The sequence below is a fragment of the Capra hircus genome, chromosome 29 (assembly GCF_001704415.2).
Source record: "Capra hircus breed San Clemente chromosome 29, ASM170441v1, whole genome shotgun sequence".
NCBI lineage: Eukaryota > Metazoa > Chordata > Mammalia > Artiodactyla > Bovidae > Capra > Capra hircus.
The window spans coordinates 17,740,613-17,759,974 of record NC_030836.1 but is presented as its reverse complement, the minus strand read 5'-3'; the positions used below and the strand labels follow the sequence as shown (position 1 = coordinate 17,759,974).

At 36.0% G+C, this 19,362-nt stretch overlaps 1 protein-coding gene across 1 annotated transcript in view; it reads right to left on the bottom strand.

The window, feature by feature from the left end:
• The window catches only part of RSF1 (remodeling and spacing factor 1), a 154,065-nt gene that overhangs the window by 16,353 nt on the left and 118,350 nt on the right, over positions 1 to 19,362 (bottom strand). Inside the window, exons 6-11 of the mRNA XM_018042953.1 lie at positions 15,691 to 17,435; positions 13,770 to 13,976; positions 11,193 to 11,297; positions 9,875 to 9,954; positions 4,503 to 4,557; positions 3,455 to 3,564 (exon numbers count right to left, since the gene is read on the bottom strand). Coding sequence (XP_017898442.1) covers positions 3,455 to 3,564; positions 4,503 to 4,557; positions 9,875 to 9,954; positions 11,193 to 11,297; positions 13,770 to 13,976; positions 15,691 to 17,435 — 2,302 coding nt within the window. The remainder of the gene's footprint in view (positions 1 to 3,454; positions 3,565 to 4,502; positions 4,558 to 9,874; positions 9,955 to 11,192; positions 11,298 to 13,769; positions 13,977 to 15,690; positions 17,436 to 19,362) is intronic.

The following is a 19,362-nucleotide window of genomic DNA, read 5'->3' as shown; positions in this document are numbered from 1 at the left end:
TCATGTGGCTATTCATATTTAATTAAAATAAAAAATGCTGTTCCTCACTAGCCATATTTCAAGTGCTCAACAGTGATATATGGCTACTGATTTCCATACCGCACAACAAAGAAATAGAACATTCCCATAACCACAGTAAACTGGATAGCACTGGATGAAAGTTATCCAGTGATTAACAACACAGATAAGACTAATAAGCAAATACTTTGCCCTTTGGAGTTGAGAAATTCATTACAGCTACAGACTTCCTTTCTAGGAAAATACATATAGAAACATAAAATTTTACATATTTCAGAGGAATCACAAGTTTCAGGCTAAGAACTCTTCTTCTACAACATATTTTTAAATGCAACACTTTACCTCCAATCTTTTATATAATGCTATGAAAAACATCCTTGTAGATGTAACTGAGCTTTTTCTTAAGAGGAATTCTAAGAAAGAAAAAAATCTGTCCATCTATTCATGAGGCTAGAAGAAGAGATACAGATCAAGCCAGATGCAAAGTTAATGGAAAAATGGGAATTCTCCCAAGGACATGATGCAGCTGTAAAGTATCATAATAATGATACTTTATTCCTTTTTTTTTTAAGTAGAAAATTTTTATTACTTTGCCAGGCAAAGGCGGCCACAGTTAATGCCCTCAACACTGTGTCCCCAACAATCTATCTCTTTGAGGCACTACTACCTTCTTACTGAGACACTGTGTTTTCTAAATTCAGAGAGTATCAGAACCTTTGAACAAAGGAAATTATATCAATAAGCAAGAAACTCCCACCCTTGACTAGAGGATCTAAGTCACTTTTAACACAAATAAAGAGTTCTGATTCACATTTCAGACTCAGAGTTTGCATAAGCTGTTAGACACAACACCCTACACTTTATCTTCATCGTTTTCAAGAAAAGAGGACGCTGGGTCAACCACGCAGTCTACATATGATATGGACCCTTTCATAGTCCTGCTTTCGCTTTGAGACTTACTCTTCATTTAAATGTCATCTAAACTCTATCCTTAATAAACTCTTCAATTAAGAAAAGGTGGCAAGAATACACAGAACTATACAAAAAGATCTTCATGGTCCAGATAACCACAATGGTGTGATCACTTACCTAGAGCCAGATATCCTGGAATGAGAAGTCAAATGGGCCTTAGGAAGCATCACTACAAACAAAGCTAGTGGAGGTGATGGAATTCCAGTTGAGCTGTTTCAAATCCTAAAAGATGATGCTGTGATAGTGCTGCACTCAATATGCTAGCAAATTTGGAAAACTCAGCTGTGGCCACAGGACTGGAAAAGGTCAGTTTTCATTCCAATCCCATAGAAGGGAAATGTCAAAGAATGTTCACACTACCGCACAACTGCACTCATCTCACACACTAGCAAAGTAATGCTCAAAATTCTCCAAGCCAGGCTTGGAACAGTAAGTGAACCGTGAACTTGCAGATGTTCAAGCTGGATTTAGAAAAGGCAGATCTTTTTCAGTTCTTTTGTGTATTCCTGCCACCTTTTCTTAATAGCTTTTGCTTCTGTTAGGTCCATACTGTTTCTGTCCTTTATTGTGCCTATCTTTGCATGAAATGTTCCCTTGGTATCTCTAGTTTTCTTGAAGAGATCTCTAGTCTTTCCCATTCTATTGCCTCTATTTCTTTGCATTGATCACTGAGGAAGGTTTCTTATCTCTCCTTGCTATTCTTTGAAATTCTGCATTCAGATGGACAATATAGTTCTCCTACAATGCTTATTCTGATTATGTAAATTTGTTCCAATATGACTGACCTATTAGGAAATACTTCAAACATAACATGTATTTCATACTTCCTTATACGTAATTTTCTTCACGAGAAACACTAGGTAAATACAGAAAACCACCAGCTGCATAGGAATACACAAAACAAACACGTGCACATGCCTTATAAATATCTATCGGCTCCCTAATCTCATTATGTGTGCTATAAGCTACAACCATCTGCAACTAGTATTACAACTTTCTGGCTAATTTTAAAAACCCTTCATGCCACTATACAATAAATTACAAACTGCAAGTCTCCTCACAATTACTTCTGCAGACAGCTTCAGGGCTTTTTCAACATAAAAGGTCATTGTTTATTGTAGTATTTATGTTATCTCTTAACCATTTAACATGTGTCAAATGGTACTGCCATTTTTATAAATATTTTTTAATGTGTAACTAATGAAATTTTTGTTTGCCTCTAACACCATATTTTCCATAACCCCTATGGCTTTTATTGTGCGATTGTACAACAATGGCAATTTTTAGGAATGTATTGGTTGTGTTGTAGTAGAAGTAACTTTAATACTTGAACTTTCCATTAGGTTTTGACTTCACTAGTTATAATAATTTTATTTAAAAAAAGGTACCTTTTCTTTTTCAAAGTCTTTCTTTTTTAAAAAAGAATAAGACAGACACCATTCCCATAAACATTAAGGATTTTACTCTTACTGATCTAATGCATTTTATAAGTTTTAACAGTAACAACAGAAACTACACAAGGGGAACTCTTTCATGATCACTGATGAAAGTTTTTAAACAGGAAGCAAGCTCAAAATTCTCTAAAGTCAATTTTGCTTCTCATCTCCAGTTATTCAAGTTAAAAGACTTTTGTTGTTGTGTAACAACGGTCTAAAATAATTAAAATATCAGTTATTTATTATTTGTGTGAGACAGGGTGGTTTAGTGGAGAGAACACTAGATGAATAAACAATCAGAAGATAAGATTTTAGTCCAGGTTTAGCTGCTAACAGAGTTACCATGGAAAAGTCTGTGGTGTACTTCTGAAGGCAGATGGTAAACCAGATTGCATTAACTGAGTCTTTCAATAAGCACCAATGGAGCACTATGCTAGCTGTAAAGAACAGAGGGATGAATAACACGGACATGGTACTTCCCTTCATGTTAACAGTGTAGTGTAGGAGAGCAATATTAATCAAAAAATAAAAATCACAATTGTTACAACTACAGAAGTACTCTCAAGGAGAAGAACTGGTTGCTGTAAGGGCATATAATAGAGAGATTTGATTAAGAGACGGTTATTATTTAACAAGGTTAAAAAAATAGAAGGGAATTTCAAGGCAGAGTAATCAGTCTGTACAAAGGGACTGAAAGAAGACAACGTGGCTAACGAGAGAAAGGGGAAAATGTAGCTGAGGTGGAGCTGAAAGGCCAAGAGCAGGGCAGACTACGCAGTGCTCCGGGCCTTGTTAAAGGCGTCAGTCCTCATCTCCAGAGCTACAGAAACTGGGCAAAGTATGTTAAACAGAAGAGGACAGCATGAACAAATGTACATTTGGAGAAGAGGATGTTGGCTGCTCTAAAATTCCGATTCTAAAGACAGTGACTAAGAAATATATATACAACTTCTAATGATTACTGTAACGGTAAAATCAAGGTTGTTTTAAAACCAGTTTCCACTCTTTCATTTCCACAGATTTCATACCTGTAACTTATACACTTCCGTGTTCTTGTCGACCTCCTTTCAAGCAAATTTGCTTTGGATTTTTTCGAATCTTTTTTCTTTTCTTCATGATCTTCCGAAAAATCTGGCTCCTGGTTTAAAAATATGATAATAAATACACAGGCTATTATGAGACAACAAAGTTCCTCAGAATTAATAGCTTTCTAAAGTCCATCTAGGCAGCACATGTGAAAGGTTAAAAAAAAAAAAAAGTGAAACGGTCGCCTCAAAACTGAATAAACAGGGCAACACTCACTATAGAGATTAAAAATAATACTGGTGGATCAAAGGATGAAAATACTTCTGTATCAAACTTATGCTTTTGTGAGTTTATAGTTACCTCTTTTAAAACAATCATGATGAAGTCTACCTACTAATAACTAAAGTTAACACACATAAAATAGTCAACAGATATGCTGAATAAATGAAATAATGGATTTAGAAGAAGAAAGGGACATGGTGCTCTGGAAAAAAAACCAGACAGGTGATTTCAGTGTGTGATTTAATTAAGCCTGGAATGAAACTGCATTTGAAATGAAGAAAATGTCTTCAAATGAAAACCATGTCACATATATTTTCACTCATGACATACCTTTCTTAATTACTAATTAGATTAATAAATATAAAACAATGATATCCCGTCAAAGAAACCAAACTGTAAGAACACAAAATATCACCAAAAGCAGGAAATAAAAAACCAAATATCCCTGAACCACTTTTTTAGTCACTTTACATAAACAACACAAAAAGAAGCTAAAAACAAATTACCCAATATAGGGTAAAAAATCAGAACATTAACCCCATGGGGTGAGCTGTAAACTTAGTTCGGATGCAATGTTACATTTTAGGGCTATCTGTACACATAATTTCAATCATAAGGGAAATGGGTGATTTTTTGAAAGTGCTAAACTTCATTTTCAATAATAGTGGTATATTATATATTTAAAACCACTCATATAACAAAGTGAATTAAATTTTAGAACACTTTTGGCAGTCTCCTGTCTAAAAATACTATAAACCAGAAACTTACTTGTGGAGGAATGATGTTTTCAATACTAATACCCACATACACCAAGCGTTCTTTCCTTTAAAAAAAATGACAAAAGAAATAAAAATGTAGCTTTGGAACATACTAATGTAATTATTTTTAATAGCATATAGGTAATTTCTCTGAATTGTCTAACTGGCTTAAAGGACTCCCTAGAGATATGAAATGTAAAACTTGTTTCTTTAAACTTCATTTTACTTCATATTATACTGTATTCATGCATTTCATGTTAATGTGGCTTGTTAAAATTATTTAGAATACAAGTTTGTTTGACATGAACTATTAATCTGGACTATTTCAAAGGGCTGTTTTCAAAGTTTTCTATCAAACTACCCTGTACATGGTTGACAGAGGGATATTAATAAATCTTGTGTTAGTAAAAAAAAAAAAAAAAAGCATACAAAGTGAGATTTGCCAAAAATAAAACTTATGAAAATATTACTAACATAGGTAATACTAAAAATTACAACTTTATGGTAATAGCAGAAGCTAGGTCATGAACATATTAGTTAATATGTATGAAACTTATAGTATAGGTATCTGTGGCAGGCACAAAACTAAAGGTATGAAAATCTCAGCTACAGAAGTGATTGATACCAGGCAATAGAAACCTTGTAAATAAAATAAACAAGGAAATTTGATGAAAAGAGCCATGCTGTGACTCACTGATGAAGTGATTAGATGAAATGCCAACTCTGATCGGACAAACTGAATCTTTGTTATGCTGGAAGTTCTCAGCAATACTGTATGTGAAAGATTCTAAACCCATTCACTTCTTGTTTGCAGAGAAGAAAAGCAGCAACATAGTTATAGATCTCTGTACTACACAGGATGCTTAACAAAAAACTTATCTTCAGAGCCAGTTGAGACTTTTCCAGGAAATGTGGATTTATGAACAGTAAAGATACATCCAGAGTTTCCCTTCTAAGAAACCTTTGTTGATTGTAATTCAAACACCAAAAATTGCTGTATAAAACAGTAGTTTTCTCTGGTTTTCTAACAGTTAATTCCATTCACCAAGGACAGCTGAGCTCTTGTATCCACATGCCACTGTACGATCCAATAAACAGAAATATAATGGTAACCACTCTTCCATTTGTGATGTCCTACATAGGACATTAATGATCTAGCTGCGTAGGTTCTTTAGAACACAGCCTTTACTGCCCTGTAAACTCTGGGCCCTAACTAACAAGAATTTTATAGTCTTTTTAGAGACAGGTTATGAAACTATTAGGCTTCCCAGGTGGTGCCAGTGGTAAAGAACCCAACTGCCAATGCAGGACATGCCCGAGACAAACATTCAATCCCTGGGTCTGAAAAATCCCCTGGAGGACAGCATGGCAATTCCCTCGAGAATTCTTGCCTGGAGAATCCCAATGGACAGAGGAGCTGGGCGGGCTACAGCTCAAAGGGTCACAAAAGTTGGACACAACTGAAACTTAGCACACATGTATGAAGCTATTAAATAAAAACTGGCATATAAAAATAATAAAATTATTTTAAACAAAACTTGTTTTTTTAAAAAACAGTACAGTTAATGAACTAAAAACCAGGAAAGGAAGAACAGCACTAGCTGAAATTAACAGGGAGGGCTACATGGATAAGTCAAAACTTCAGCTGTTATTAAAAATGTCTGACATGTCTCTAACCAAGTTTGCTGTGATATCAATTTCCTCTTTTGTATTGCAAAAGCTTTATTTTCACTTGTCCATTATTTCTCTTCTCAACTCAATGGAAAAAACATATAGTCATGTTGCAGGTTAGGTCATGATTTACATCAGACTTGGAAATCCAAAGGTAAATAAGACATGGTTCTTGCCCTCCCAATTATTTAACAACTGACTGTACTCCATATGAACAGGTATAATGGAACTGTGAAAAAAGAACAGATTTTTGTCTAAAGAGCTGAGAAATCTGGAAAGACCTTATATAGGTGGTAATATTAATATCTGAGTAAGATCTTAAAGGTAAGTATGACTTCTCCTCAAAGAATTTTCTTGCTTAGTAACCTTAGGGAAAGTTACATCTTCCATTCCATCTCACGAAATAGTTTAATGATCATATTGGGCTCAGACCTTACTATTACCACACGCCTTCTAAGATTTCTGTTTCAAGGAACCTGTTTTCTGGTTTCTACTGACTCACTTCCCAGCTGACTCCTTCTAGTACACTGATTTTGACAATTCCCTGACTCCAGTGGAAACTCTATCCATTGACCCTACTCTCTCTTCACTTTTTGGCACTCCCTTTGTATCCTTACTTTCCCCCTTACCTGGCTTAGACTTCATGGTCCATCATTATAAATACTCCTTTGCATACACTTTCAAATTCCTTGTCTTTTTCTCTCCTTCCCTCTGTTAAATTACCTGGAAAATGCCAACCCTGATTAAACCCAACTCTGTGCTAGCAAAGCACTAGTAACAGTACTCTGGAAGTATAGAGCTATTTGAATTCCCAATAATTTCTGGCACCAAGTCCTGGAAGGGACTTTACAAATCAGTTGCATGGACTTCTGAAACATCGGACATCACAAAGCATCACAGTTTCAGTTCTATAGACAGTTGCTGGCTAGTTACTAATTACTCACTGACACATCCTTCTTTTTCATCATACCAGAGCCATATACTATATACCTCATTTTGATTACATTGCCTGGCATAAAGTAGGTGCTCAATAAATGTTCAATATATGTTGACTAAAAGCACAAACAAGGAGAAAGATGCTCTAGCACTATGACACAGGGAGTAAGCAAGGCTCCAAACTGTTAGGATGAATGCTAGAGAAATTGTTTCACAGATCTAAAACTGGATGAATAAAAATGCTCACTTTTAAAAAAGATGAAGTCCCCTGAAATTTACAATTAATGTATTATTTACTTTAGAAACACACATATTTTGCTATTTAGAGCTTCTAATATAAACATACATTAGGAACTATAAATAATGAAGGCTATGTTAACCAGATTCTGGGGGAAAATTAGCAAACAACAGTAACAATTCGGTTAACCTGCCTTGTCAGAATGGTCTCTCATATAGGAGTTAGTGTGTGATCTAAAGGCACACACAATTACAGATGTCCTCTTAAAGGATGACATTTAAGTAAAGAGGATTATCAAGGATAGAAGAGAAACTAGATGAACTAGTAAATGGGAGACCAACAGCGTAAACAAATATTGTGACACATTTTCATATAAATTTCTAAAATTTAAAGCATTTCTTAACTAGAGCAGCATTTCCTAAAGTATAGGAGGCAAAAGTAAATGCTCACCGATCTTTCCACATATAAACCCGACAAGCATCACAGGACTCCAAAGGACAAACAGATACAATGTATGAGACAAATTCTTAGTGGCTTACATTCTTGGCTTTTAGAGAGAATCCATTTTCTTCCATGTCCTTAAAGAATAAGCCTATTAGCTATCAACAATTTTATATCAGATAGGCTTCAGAACATGAGAAAACTGCTCATTTCTCAGAAGGGCAGGTAGATTTCAGGAAGACTGAGTCCAATTTTTAATTATGACTTAATTATGACTAATCTGAAGCATCCTTAATTGAATCTCTTCCAGTGTCAAAAATTAGTGTGTTTAGTCATTCAGTCATGTCTGACTCTTTGCAACCCCATGGACTATAGCCCACCAGGCTCCTTGGACAGGGACTTCTCCAGGCAAGAATACTGGAGTGGGCTGCCATTCCATTCTCCAGGGGATCTTCCCAACCCAGAGATCAAACCTGGGCCTCCTGCATTGCAGGCAGATTCTTTACCATTTGAGCTACCAGGGAAGCCCATCAAAAATTAAGACAGCAATTTGCACATCAAAAGTCTTAATAACTATATACAGGACTATCAGTAAGAGTTCCTAAATATAAAGGTATTTAGACAACTGATTAACCCATGTCCCCTGCATTAGGAGCACTGAGTCTTAACCACTGGACCGCCAGGGAAGTCCTTGAACCCAGTTTTAATGCTCACCTTTGTAGAGAGTAAAATGTGTGGATTATGGAATGAGCAGACTGCCTGAAAGTAAACTAAATTTTTTAGGGTAATATTATGTGATAGCAGTAAAAAAGTAGCAACAAATGAAGGAGACGCTGCTTCGATTTTTCTCATATTATGAATACATGGGCATCAAGTCCTACTGATTAAGACTATGAAAATTCTCTTCAGCCTCTCCACTTTATTATCATGATGAGTGATCTAGTTCAGACCTCACTGACTCCCACAGACTTTATTCCAATGGCCTTAATGCTAATTCCTTCTTCTTGCTGTTACCAGGGTATATTTTTCCAAAATAAAAGTCTGATTATGCATATCTCTCCTTTGATAGTTTCCCCACCACCTCTAGAGAATAATCACATTTCCCAGCCAGTTATGCAAAGCTGTTCACAATCTGGCCTCAGTTTCGTTTTTAGCTTCACCCCCCCACCCCTCTTACTCTCACATTTACACTCTGTCTCTGCGTTTATTGTGCTCTTTGCCTAAAACATCCTTTCTCTGCATGTCAGTCTGTATCACCTCTACTTATGTTGCAAGGACTTCCCTGATAATCCAAACCCTTGGAGAACTACAGCGCTCCTCCACAATGTTCCAATATTGCTCTAAATGTACTTCAATTTGCCTACTAATCTGCATCACTGGTTCATACACAGAAGATAAGCTCCAGGTAAGCAAGAGCTTTGTTTTACTCATCTTTTCTCTTCAGTTTGGAACACAGCCTAACTGCTTTAGACCATACTGCAGGGGCATACTGAAAAGGGAATCGCTGCTTACAGTCAGTAAGCTCTTTATTTCACCAATGTTAATTCTACCCACCCAAAGAGAAGCCATGGGAAACTAAGTTGTAGACCAATTCTTTGTGTTTTCTTGAACTCTCTACATACTTAGACACATATCCTCCACAATACTCAGGCCAATACTTATTCAGAGTAGGTTATGATAAAAACTTTAGATCAGGGATTTGGCAAACTTCCTGTAAAAGGACAGATAATATATTAGGCTTGGGTTATATGGTCTCTGTTACAACTACTCAATTCTGTAGCTTTCCTGCAAAAGCAGTCACAGATAACATATAAACAATGAGCATGGCAAAGGTTATTTATGAACAATGAAATCAGAATATGTAATTCTGATGTGCCATGAAATATGACTTTTGTTTTTATTTTTTTCTAATCATTTAAAAACAACAAAAAAAAGACCCATTCTTAGGTGGCAATACGAAAACAAGAAGTGGGCCACATTTGGCCCACAAGTAAGAGTTTACCAATCTCTGCTTTATACAGACACGTTAGTCTATACTGGAAGATAATTCTGATGTCAAATTCCCAAGTGAAACATTAACACACATATCACAGTACCTGCGTTCAGCACGCTCCTTCTTCTTTAAGGCAACATCCAAATCTTGTAATTGTTCTTCTAATTTTTCACATAGTAGTTTCTGAAAACATAAAGCAGATGAGTGTCATCTTAAACACCTTTCCACAATCACTTATCTCTTGCCTATCAGCAAAAGCTACAGTGCTAAGAGAGCTAATAAGGGCCCACAGAGAAAACAGTGAAATGTTCCTTGTATATAATTAAATAAAGGATGCCACTTCAGTTCATCCACTCTACTGAAGATGGGCAGGCTATCTTTGAAGTAACACATACGTTAAAGAAACTTACAGCTTTGTGAAACATATTCTATATCTACCCTGCTGGCAGTAATTAATGGTTAAAATAGCATTTGGTTCAACATATATACATGACAGTGATTAAAAAAAGTTTTTAAATGCCAAGGCATTTTTAAGGAAGAAGGTTACATGTACAAGAAAATATAATGGTGCCAATCACTGTTTTTTTTTTTAAGAGAATGGAAAAAAAATTTACAAAATCATGCCAAACAGTTAATAGGTCAAAATAGAGCTGAACAATATAGAGCTGTCAGAGTGATGCTAAGCCAAATGATTCCACTTAACTAAAAAAATGCAATGAAGACCACCATCTTTGGGTGTTTTTTTTTTTTTGAGCCATGCTGCACAGCTTGTGGCATCTTAGTTCCCTGCCCAGGGATTGAACCTGGGCCCCCTGCAGTGGAAGCACAGAGTCCAGACCACTGGACCACCAGGGAATTTCCAAATTTTAAAGCAAAATGAGACTGGAAAGGACCTTTTGAATAAAAAAAATATTCTGCTCTTCAGGTTTTAAAAGAAATCCACCGAATCAAGATATGAGAGAAACAGAATCCATGATTCTATTCATAGTACCATTATAATGGTCCGTAGATTATAACATCATCTATAAAACTGACAAAAGAAGGCAGGCAGAAATGAAAAAGAGGATGAAACAAAGGGATAAACAACAGGAAGAAACTAATTTCTTCCCTTGTATATTATCCTCATGGAGGGGAGAGGTGGCTGTGCCTTTAACAAATGTGAGAAAAAATAAACCAGAGATTATAATTTTGTAAAAAGAAGAGGTCCTTTGAGAATTGCTTTGGGTAAAAATAAAGGGAAGACCTATAAGATACTAACAAAGGTAGTTTTTAATCAATAGCCTCTACTTTTATAGAAATTTAAAGAAGAGATAAGCAATATCTATAAACTGAAGATTAAAATGTTTAGTGGCTGTCAAGAAATATTAATTTGAATATAAAAGCAGAGACTGGAAAACCAGAACTGTGCTGGGTTGTCATACATGCTGGCAAGGGGGGCAGAACCATTCTCCATCTGGAATAATCATTAGAGGAGGGCGAAGGCAGGCAGTGTGGTATCCACTGTCACAAGAGTCACACAGAAGGATCTGAAATAAACCATAGATTAATGTCAGCCTATCTCTATGGGTAATATTCAGTAACTCTTAAGTTAAAATAAAGACATTTCTATATATCTTAGCATGATACTAAGAAATACACTATATTATACTCTTTATCTGCATAAAGCATAATAATAAAAACCCTCAGTTAATTAGGAATTTAACAGGTCTTTTTTGTTTGTTTGTTTTTGGGCCATACCACACAGCTTACAGGATTTTAGTTCCCTAACCAGGGTCTGAACCCTCATTCCTTGCATTGCAAAGGGATTCTTAACCACTGGCCCACCAAGGAAGTTCCCAAGGACCACAGCTAATTCAGCATCATTCTCCTACCACTTAACACACAATAGTGGCTTGAGATTTCTATTTTGGAGATTATTCTGAAATATTCAGCATATGAAATTAACCATATTTCAGATCTTCAGTTTCCAATGTCATTCGCTTTGGCACAGTAACCAGCAAATGGGATTTTCAGAGCAGTTAGTAAGATAATAGAATAAAAATCCTCCGTATGTTCTAAGAAGGGTGCAACTTTCTCCACTTCCTGGATGTCATTTCTGCTTACTTCATTTTACTTCTCAATTCTGTACACCTCTTTGTCATTGTCATCTATTATCACCTAGTGTGTGCCTAGTCACTCAGCTGTGTCAGACTCTTTGTGACCCTGTGGACTGTAGCCCGCCAGGCTCCTCTGTTTCTGGGAATTCTCCAGAATACTGGAGAGGGTTGTCATGCTATCCTTAGTCAAAATGTTCTTTCAATTAAAAAAAAAGGTAATGGTAGGAAAAGAACACAAATGTTGATTTTTACTTGATTTAAAGGGCAGAAAAGACCACTATCACAAATCTTCTCTTTGCCTTTCTCCACTTAAAAATTTAGTTTGAAGATCATAAAAATAGTTAGAAGGGTCTTCTCAGTGTAATTTTGACATCTGTTCTTTTCAGAGCTATATCTTTTCCTTAAACCCTCTGAAACTACTGAGCTATGATAAACTTGACTGATTAATTTAGTTTCCAGATATGATTTTCACATTTAGGAAGAAAACTGCAAGTTAAACCACAAATAAATAGCTTTACCTCAGCCCACAAGTATCAGGAGCTGTTCTGAGCAACTTTACATAACTTGTTTCTGCTCTACACAACTCTACCTATGTGGAAGCATCTTTATGTCTCTTTCTACGTAATAGGTAGAGCTTGCTTTTGAAGTCAGATCTATTCAAAACAGAACAGCTGGGCATAACAAGAGTACTTCTTCAACAGGTTCTTTAGGAAGCACTCATAAACTACAAAAATATGTATCTAGGTGAGGAACTGGGTTTTTTTGGGGGGGCTCCAAAATCACTGCAGATGGTGACTGCAGCCATGAAATTAAAAGATGCTTACTCCTTGGAAGGAAAGTTATGACCAACCTAGACAGCATATTCAAAAGCAGAGACATTACTTTGCCAACAAAGGTCCATCTAGTCAAGGCTATGGTTTTTCCAGTGGTCATGTATGGATGTGAGAGTTGGACTATGAAGAAAGCTGAGCACCAAAGAATTGATGCTTTTGAACTGTGGTGTTGGAGAAGACTCTTGAGAGTCCCTTGGACTGCAAGGAGATCCAACCAGTCCATTCTAAAGGAGATCAGCCCTGGGATTTCTTTGGAAGGAATGATGCTAAAGCTGAAACTCCAGTACTCTGGCCACCTCATGTGAAGACCTGACTCATTGGAAAAGACTCTGATGCTGGGAGGGATTGTGGGCAGGAGGAGAAGGGGATGACAGAGGATGAGATGGCTGGATGGCATCACTGACTCAATGGACCTGAGTCTGAGTGAACTCCGGGAGATGGTGATAGACAGGGAGGCCTGGCATGCTGTGATTCATGGGGTCACAAAGAGTGGGACATGACTGAGCGACTGAACTGAACTGAAGAACTTACTTTCCAGATAAGAAAGTCCCGTGTAAATCTGTCACTATTTTTCTGAATATATCTGGTCTATAATTATCCTCTAAATTTTTTTTTACAACTACCCATTTCTAAAGTTTACAGCCCTACTGGGTTATTACTTGACTTATTCATATGTTTTTACAGAAAGGCAATAAGCCCTTCAGGTCTTACTCATTTAAAGCTGCCACTTCAGAAATAACATTATAAAGTAACTTAAAGGGAAAGAACAAAATTTTAAAGAAAAAACAAAAAACAAACAAAATACCAGAATAGGAATATTTGAATGAACTGATCTGTGAGATGAGATTAACAGTGCATGCTTAAGTGGAGGAAACATCACTACAAAGCTAGGTAGAATGAAAGCAAGATCCTAATCCTCCCTAGAATTAGGTTATTATCTGAGAATAGAAAGAAAGGATTTTACACACAAAAAATTGAAATCATGATCAAACCCAGGTAAGTTATAATGTTTCAGACAACCACAGCATGGCAATAATATGCATACTGTCCATAGAGATCAGGTACACACTAGTTCAGGATGGTTTGGAAGGCCGCATTTTTTGCATGGCTCATCATCATCTGCTAGGATGGCTTCTTCACTTTCCTTTTCTTCCTCCTCTTCTGAGGCTGCAGATGATTTTTCACTGTCAGACCCTTCACTTTCATCATTGCTGGAATATTTCCACCTGCCACGTGTTCGAGAACCAGTCCATCGAACTTTGCCTTTGGGCTTTACCTTGTGTAAAATAAAAGATTAGGACAATTTAATGTAGTAACAATGTAAAAAATACAACAACACGCTTCCGATTACATATGCATCGTGGAATATTTAGTGAATATACAAAGAAGAAAAGAAAAATTACTGTAGTTTCATCAACAGATATACTTACTATTAAATTTTGGTATATATTTCCATTATTTTTTCTACTTTTTGGGAGGGGAGAATTATAATGAACATTCTGTCTTATTAAATATTTGCCCTAGTGATAAAATATTCTAACATCGTGTGTGTGTATGTATATTTTATATAATATGCCATCACATAGCTATATCTAATCCACAACTACACAGACATTTAGGTAGTTTTCCATTTTTTCACCTTCATAAACAATGTATTTTTGCAAACATAAAATTTTTACATAAACCTCTGTGGTTAGGATAAATTCCTGGAAGAGGATTCTGGGTCAAAGGGCATGCACTTTTCAAAGGCTCTATAATTGAACACTGACTATATTCTCACACATTGTTAACATTTCTCATATCAGAGAAATGGATAACAACTGCATAAAAATTTCTGACAAACTTAAAAAATGCATTATTCAGAGACTAACGTTATAATGTTGGGAACTGCTTTCTGTTGGTTGGCTTCACAATATTTTAAAGTCATATTTCAGTTCACTCCTACAGTTTAAGTCCTCACCAAGGACCAAAATAACTCTAACAATGGGAGGAAATTTTTAAAAATAAAAATTTAGTATTTTAAGGAACTAAGGACCACTTACAATTAAGAACAATGTTATCACTTAAATAAATCAAAAACAAAAGGAGCACTTTTTTTTTTTAAGTAGCACTTTAACTACAACAAATTTTCCATAGGCTGGCTAAAGACTTGTATAAGATTTTGCTTAAAACAAGAAGGTCATAGAAGAAAAAAAAAAAATCTAGCTCTAAGACTAATAACTGAAATGGGGAAACAGAGTCTCTCTCAAACACTGGCAATGAGAGGGTACATTAATGGGGCCTTTTGGAAAGTAAAGAAGCAAAAGTTATCAAAACTTAAAATACATATGTCCCTTGACCCAGTAATTCCAATTCTAGGATTCTATTCTAAAGAAATACTCACTCATGTCCAAAAGGATCTTCAATGCAGCATTGCCTGTAATAGTGAAAAATTGGGAACAACCTAAATGTCAATCAATCAGGGAGCAGTTAAAGAAACTGAGGCACATCCACACTATGGAACACTATGTGGCCATCAATAACTGAAAGCAGACTCTATCTACTGATATGGAAAGTGCTCAGACACACATTGTTAAGTGAAAAACTCACAGAAAAATGAATTTATCTTTAAGTGCATGGGAAATATTTACAAACACAGACAGGAATATATGGAAAAAAGACCAAAAAAGATGCAGCCCAAACCGTTAATAGTGTTTGTGAGAAATTTTCATTTTTCAAGTGTTACAAGTTAAGTATTACTTGTAGAACTTACAATTAGAATATATTTCTATACTGCCTATAATAGAGAAAAAGTTTAAAAGATGATATAGTCTGAAATTTAATGTCTGGAGATAACTAGTAAGACATCTCAGATATAGGAAGAAAGGCTTTTTTTCTTGTTGCTGTTCTATCTTTGAATGAGTTGTTTTAGCCAAAAGTAAAAAGCTATGAACACTTAAAAGTCGAAGATTTCTAATAAAAACTAAAGCTCAGAGTAGGAGAAATTTTACCTTCGTTACTTTAGAATTTGTATCCTTCTCTGCTTTTTTCAAATTTTCTTTTTTGTCTGTCTTTTGCAAAGCTGCTGACTCTTCTTCTACTTCATCTTCTTCCCCTCTTTTTTTATCAGCTTTCTGATCTCTGATTTCAGCCACTTTTGCTGTGGGTCTAGATATTCTTGGAGACCTCCTCAAAATACGCCCAACGTTTGTCTTCTCTTCTTCCTTTTCTGTCTTCTCTTGCTTGGTTTCTGGCTCTACAATTTTGGGAGGAGAATCTGACTTCTTTTTCCGACTAGATATCCTAATTGTTAATTTGATGCCTTCTTTCTGCCTTTCTGAGGTTATCTCTGTGTTTTCTGAGGCAGTGTTTTCTTCTTCAGGAATCAACTTATATTTCAATTTGCTTTTTTGCATAGAACCCTTTGTCTCAGAAGGATCACCTGTGCCAGAGGTCTGGGCATTGTCCAGATTATCGACTTCTACCTTTGTTGATTCAGAATCCACTTTTAAAATTTCTGGGTCTACTTTCTCCAGGGACTGACCTTCAAATGAACTTGTATTCTGACACTCAACTTCTGAGGCTAGTTTCTCACAGTGGACAGTCACGTTAGATGATGGATAAGTTTCAGCTGCCTCAGGAGACCTGGCCTTTAATGATTCTACAGTTGTCTTTGGAACCTCCTCCGGTATTGGACTCAATCTTTGTGTGTCCTTATCAAGAAAAGTCTTTTTGGACTTTTCAAGACACTCTAGGACTGGTGGGCGCTTATCCTTCTTACTTTTGGGAGACGTCTCTTCAACTCTCATACTATAGGATTCAGTGGTAGATAAAGCAGTTTTTAAAGAGAGATCCTTTGCTATTTCTGCAGTCTCAAGAGAGGTTTCCATTTCTGAAGGACCAGTTTCCTCTATGTGCTCTTTCTGACTCTGGGTCTCTAAGACTGATATTGAATTATCTGTATCTTTCCCTAAAGGGACCACTTCTTTCTCAAGATCACCTATTTTTACACTTGCAATGACAGAATTTACAGACTCTGCTCCGTTTCCCTCCATGATGACACTTCTATCCTTAGAGGGGCTGCAACTATCTTCCTTTGTATCATAAAACTTTGTCTCCATCTGTTCTGTCTTAAAATGTGGAGTTACCTTTTCATCACTAACTTCTCCATTTACCAGCTGTTTCCCTTCATGACCCAAAGCAGTGATTGTAGAGATCCTTTTACAAGTCTCTTCCTCTTGCTTTATTTCATCTTTCAGAAACTCTTTTGTTGGAGTAACTGATTTACACAAAGGTCCTTTGATTGGACTATCAAAATCATCACTCAGTTTAATTTCTCGTTTTTTTAGTGGAATCTTGGCCTGCTGGTCATTTTTAAGTTTCTCGGTTTCTTCAGTAGACTTTTCAGTAATTTCTTGAGAAGATTTAACATTGCCAACAAAGTCTAGCCTCTCAGGCTCTAACTTCTCCACACTACCTTTGATATCTCTAGGATCTGCTTTACATTCTTTCATTTCCACTTTTACAGGTTTGACATTTTCCTTGAAGGAATCGCTTTCTTCTTTGATAATCTTTTTTTCTTCGCTTTCTGGCACAGATTTTTCCAGCTTCACTATGACTGGCAATTTTCCAAGTTCCTTTTCACCTTCTTTTTCTATTTTCACAGTAGTCCCTTCTAGAGGACTGGGTGTAGAACATTTTTCTGAATCTATTGGCCGCTCTTCACTTTTCGTTTTTGCACTTCCTTTCTGTTCCTCTAAAAATAAGAAAAAGTTTACATGAATCTAAGCATTCAAGTATATGAAATGTATAAGGCATAACATAAAAAATATTTCCATTTGAAGTTTCTCTCTTAGAAGAGATGGCTATTGTCACGGGACATTTGACAATAAAAGATGAAAGCAGACAGTAAAGAAAATACCAAGCTCGGAAGTACAACGTTTAGACATTAAAAAACTGTCATTTAGAAAGATTTCTGCTTTATACTTTTAACTTCAATGCTCTCAATGAAATGCAAACATTTATACAGCTCAAATAATTTATTCAAGCTCAAGTGATGGCTCAAAACCATGAAACTAAGAATACATCATAATAAAACATTTCCAAAAGACCATATTTGTTTTAAAAACTGACAACTGTTCTCTACAAGTTATAGAGCACTTCATTTCATTGAGAAAACATGAAAAAGGCAGTGTGGAAATGTTTTATGTTTTAATCAGGTTACAAAAGTAACAATTCTGTACACAAAAAGGAAAATATGCCCACAATCTGAATACCTACAATTAGTATTTTATTTGAGGTTACTTCTAGTTTTATGTGTTTTTGACAAAGTTGGAATCATGCTGCCCCATTGTCCTCACTGAAACATTAGCATTTTCTTATGACATTTATGAAATGTCTTCAGAGAATTGGTCTTAACTGTGTAACACTCCTTACTGTGATTATATTACAATTTACTTTATCAAATGCCATCAATAAACATTTCAGAATGTAATATATTACAAAGAAACTATGTTTACCTGTTAACTCCTCTTTTTACCTTACTGGCTAATATTTACAACTTTTACAGAGTACCTACCAGTGCAAATTTAAGTATAACGAAAGTCATATTTAGTATATACCATAATCTTTGAATGAGATTACGGACAAGGCATATATGTTTTAAAATTGTGCTAAGGGAATCTGAGCCATGTTTTCAGAATTCATTAAGTACTAATTTTACCTATAAGAATAGCAAGGACAGATAAGAAAGCCTTCCTCAGTGATCAATGCAAAGAATTAGAGGAAAACAACAGAATGGGAAAGACTACAGAGCTCTTCAAGAAAATTAGAGATACCAAGAGAACATTTCATGCAAAGATGGGCTTGATAAACGACAGAAATGGTCCTTCTTATGGACCTAAATGGTTCTGTTATGGACCTAAACAGAAGCAGAAGATATTAAGAAGTGGCAAGAATACACACAAGAACTGTACAAAAAAGAGCTTCACGACCCAGATCATCACGATGGTGTGATCACTCACCTAGAGCCAGACATCCTGGAATGTGAAGTCAAGTGGGCCTTAGAAAGCATCACTACGAACAAAGTTAGTGGAGGTGATGGAATTCCAGTTGAGCTCTTTCAAATCCTGAAAGATGATGCTGTGAAAGTGCTGCATTCGATATGCCAGCAAATTTGGAAAACTCAGCAGTAGCCACAGGACTGGAAAAGGTCACTTTTCATTCCAATCCCAAAGAAAGGCAATGCCAAAGAATGCTCAAACTTCTGCACAATTGCACTCATCTCACACACTAGTAAGGTAATGCTCAAAATTCTCCAAGCCAGGCTTCAGCAATATGTGAACTGTGAAATTCCAGATGTTCAAGCTGGTTTTAGAAAAGGCAGAGGAACCAGAGATCAAATTGCCAACATCGGATGGATCATCAAAAAAGCAAGAGAGTTCCAGAACATCTATTTCTGCTTTACTGACTATGCCAAAGCTTTTGACTATGTGAATAACAAGTAACTGTGGAAAATTCTGAAAGAGATGGGAATACCAGACCACTTGACCTGCCTCTTGAGAAACCTATATGCAGGTCAGGAAGCAACAGTTAGAACTGGACATGGAACAACAGACTGGTTCCAAATAGGAAAAGGAGTATGTCAAGGCTGTATATTGTCAACCTGCTTATTTAATTTCTAT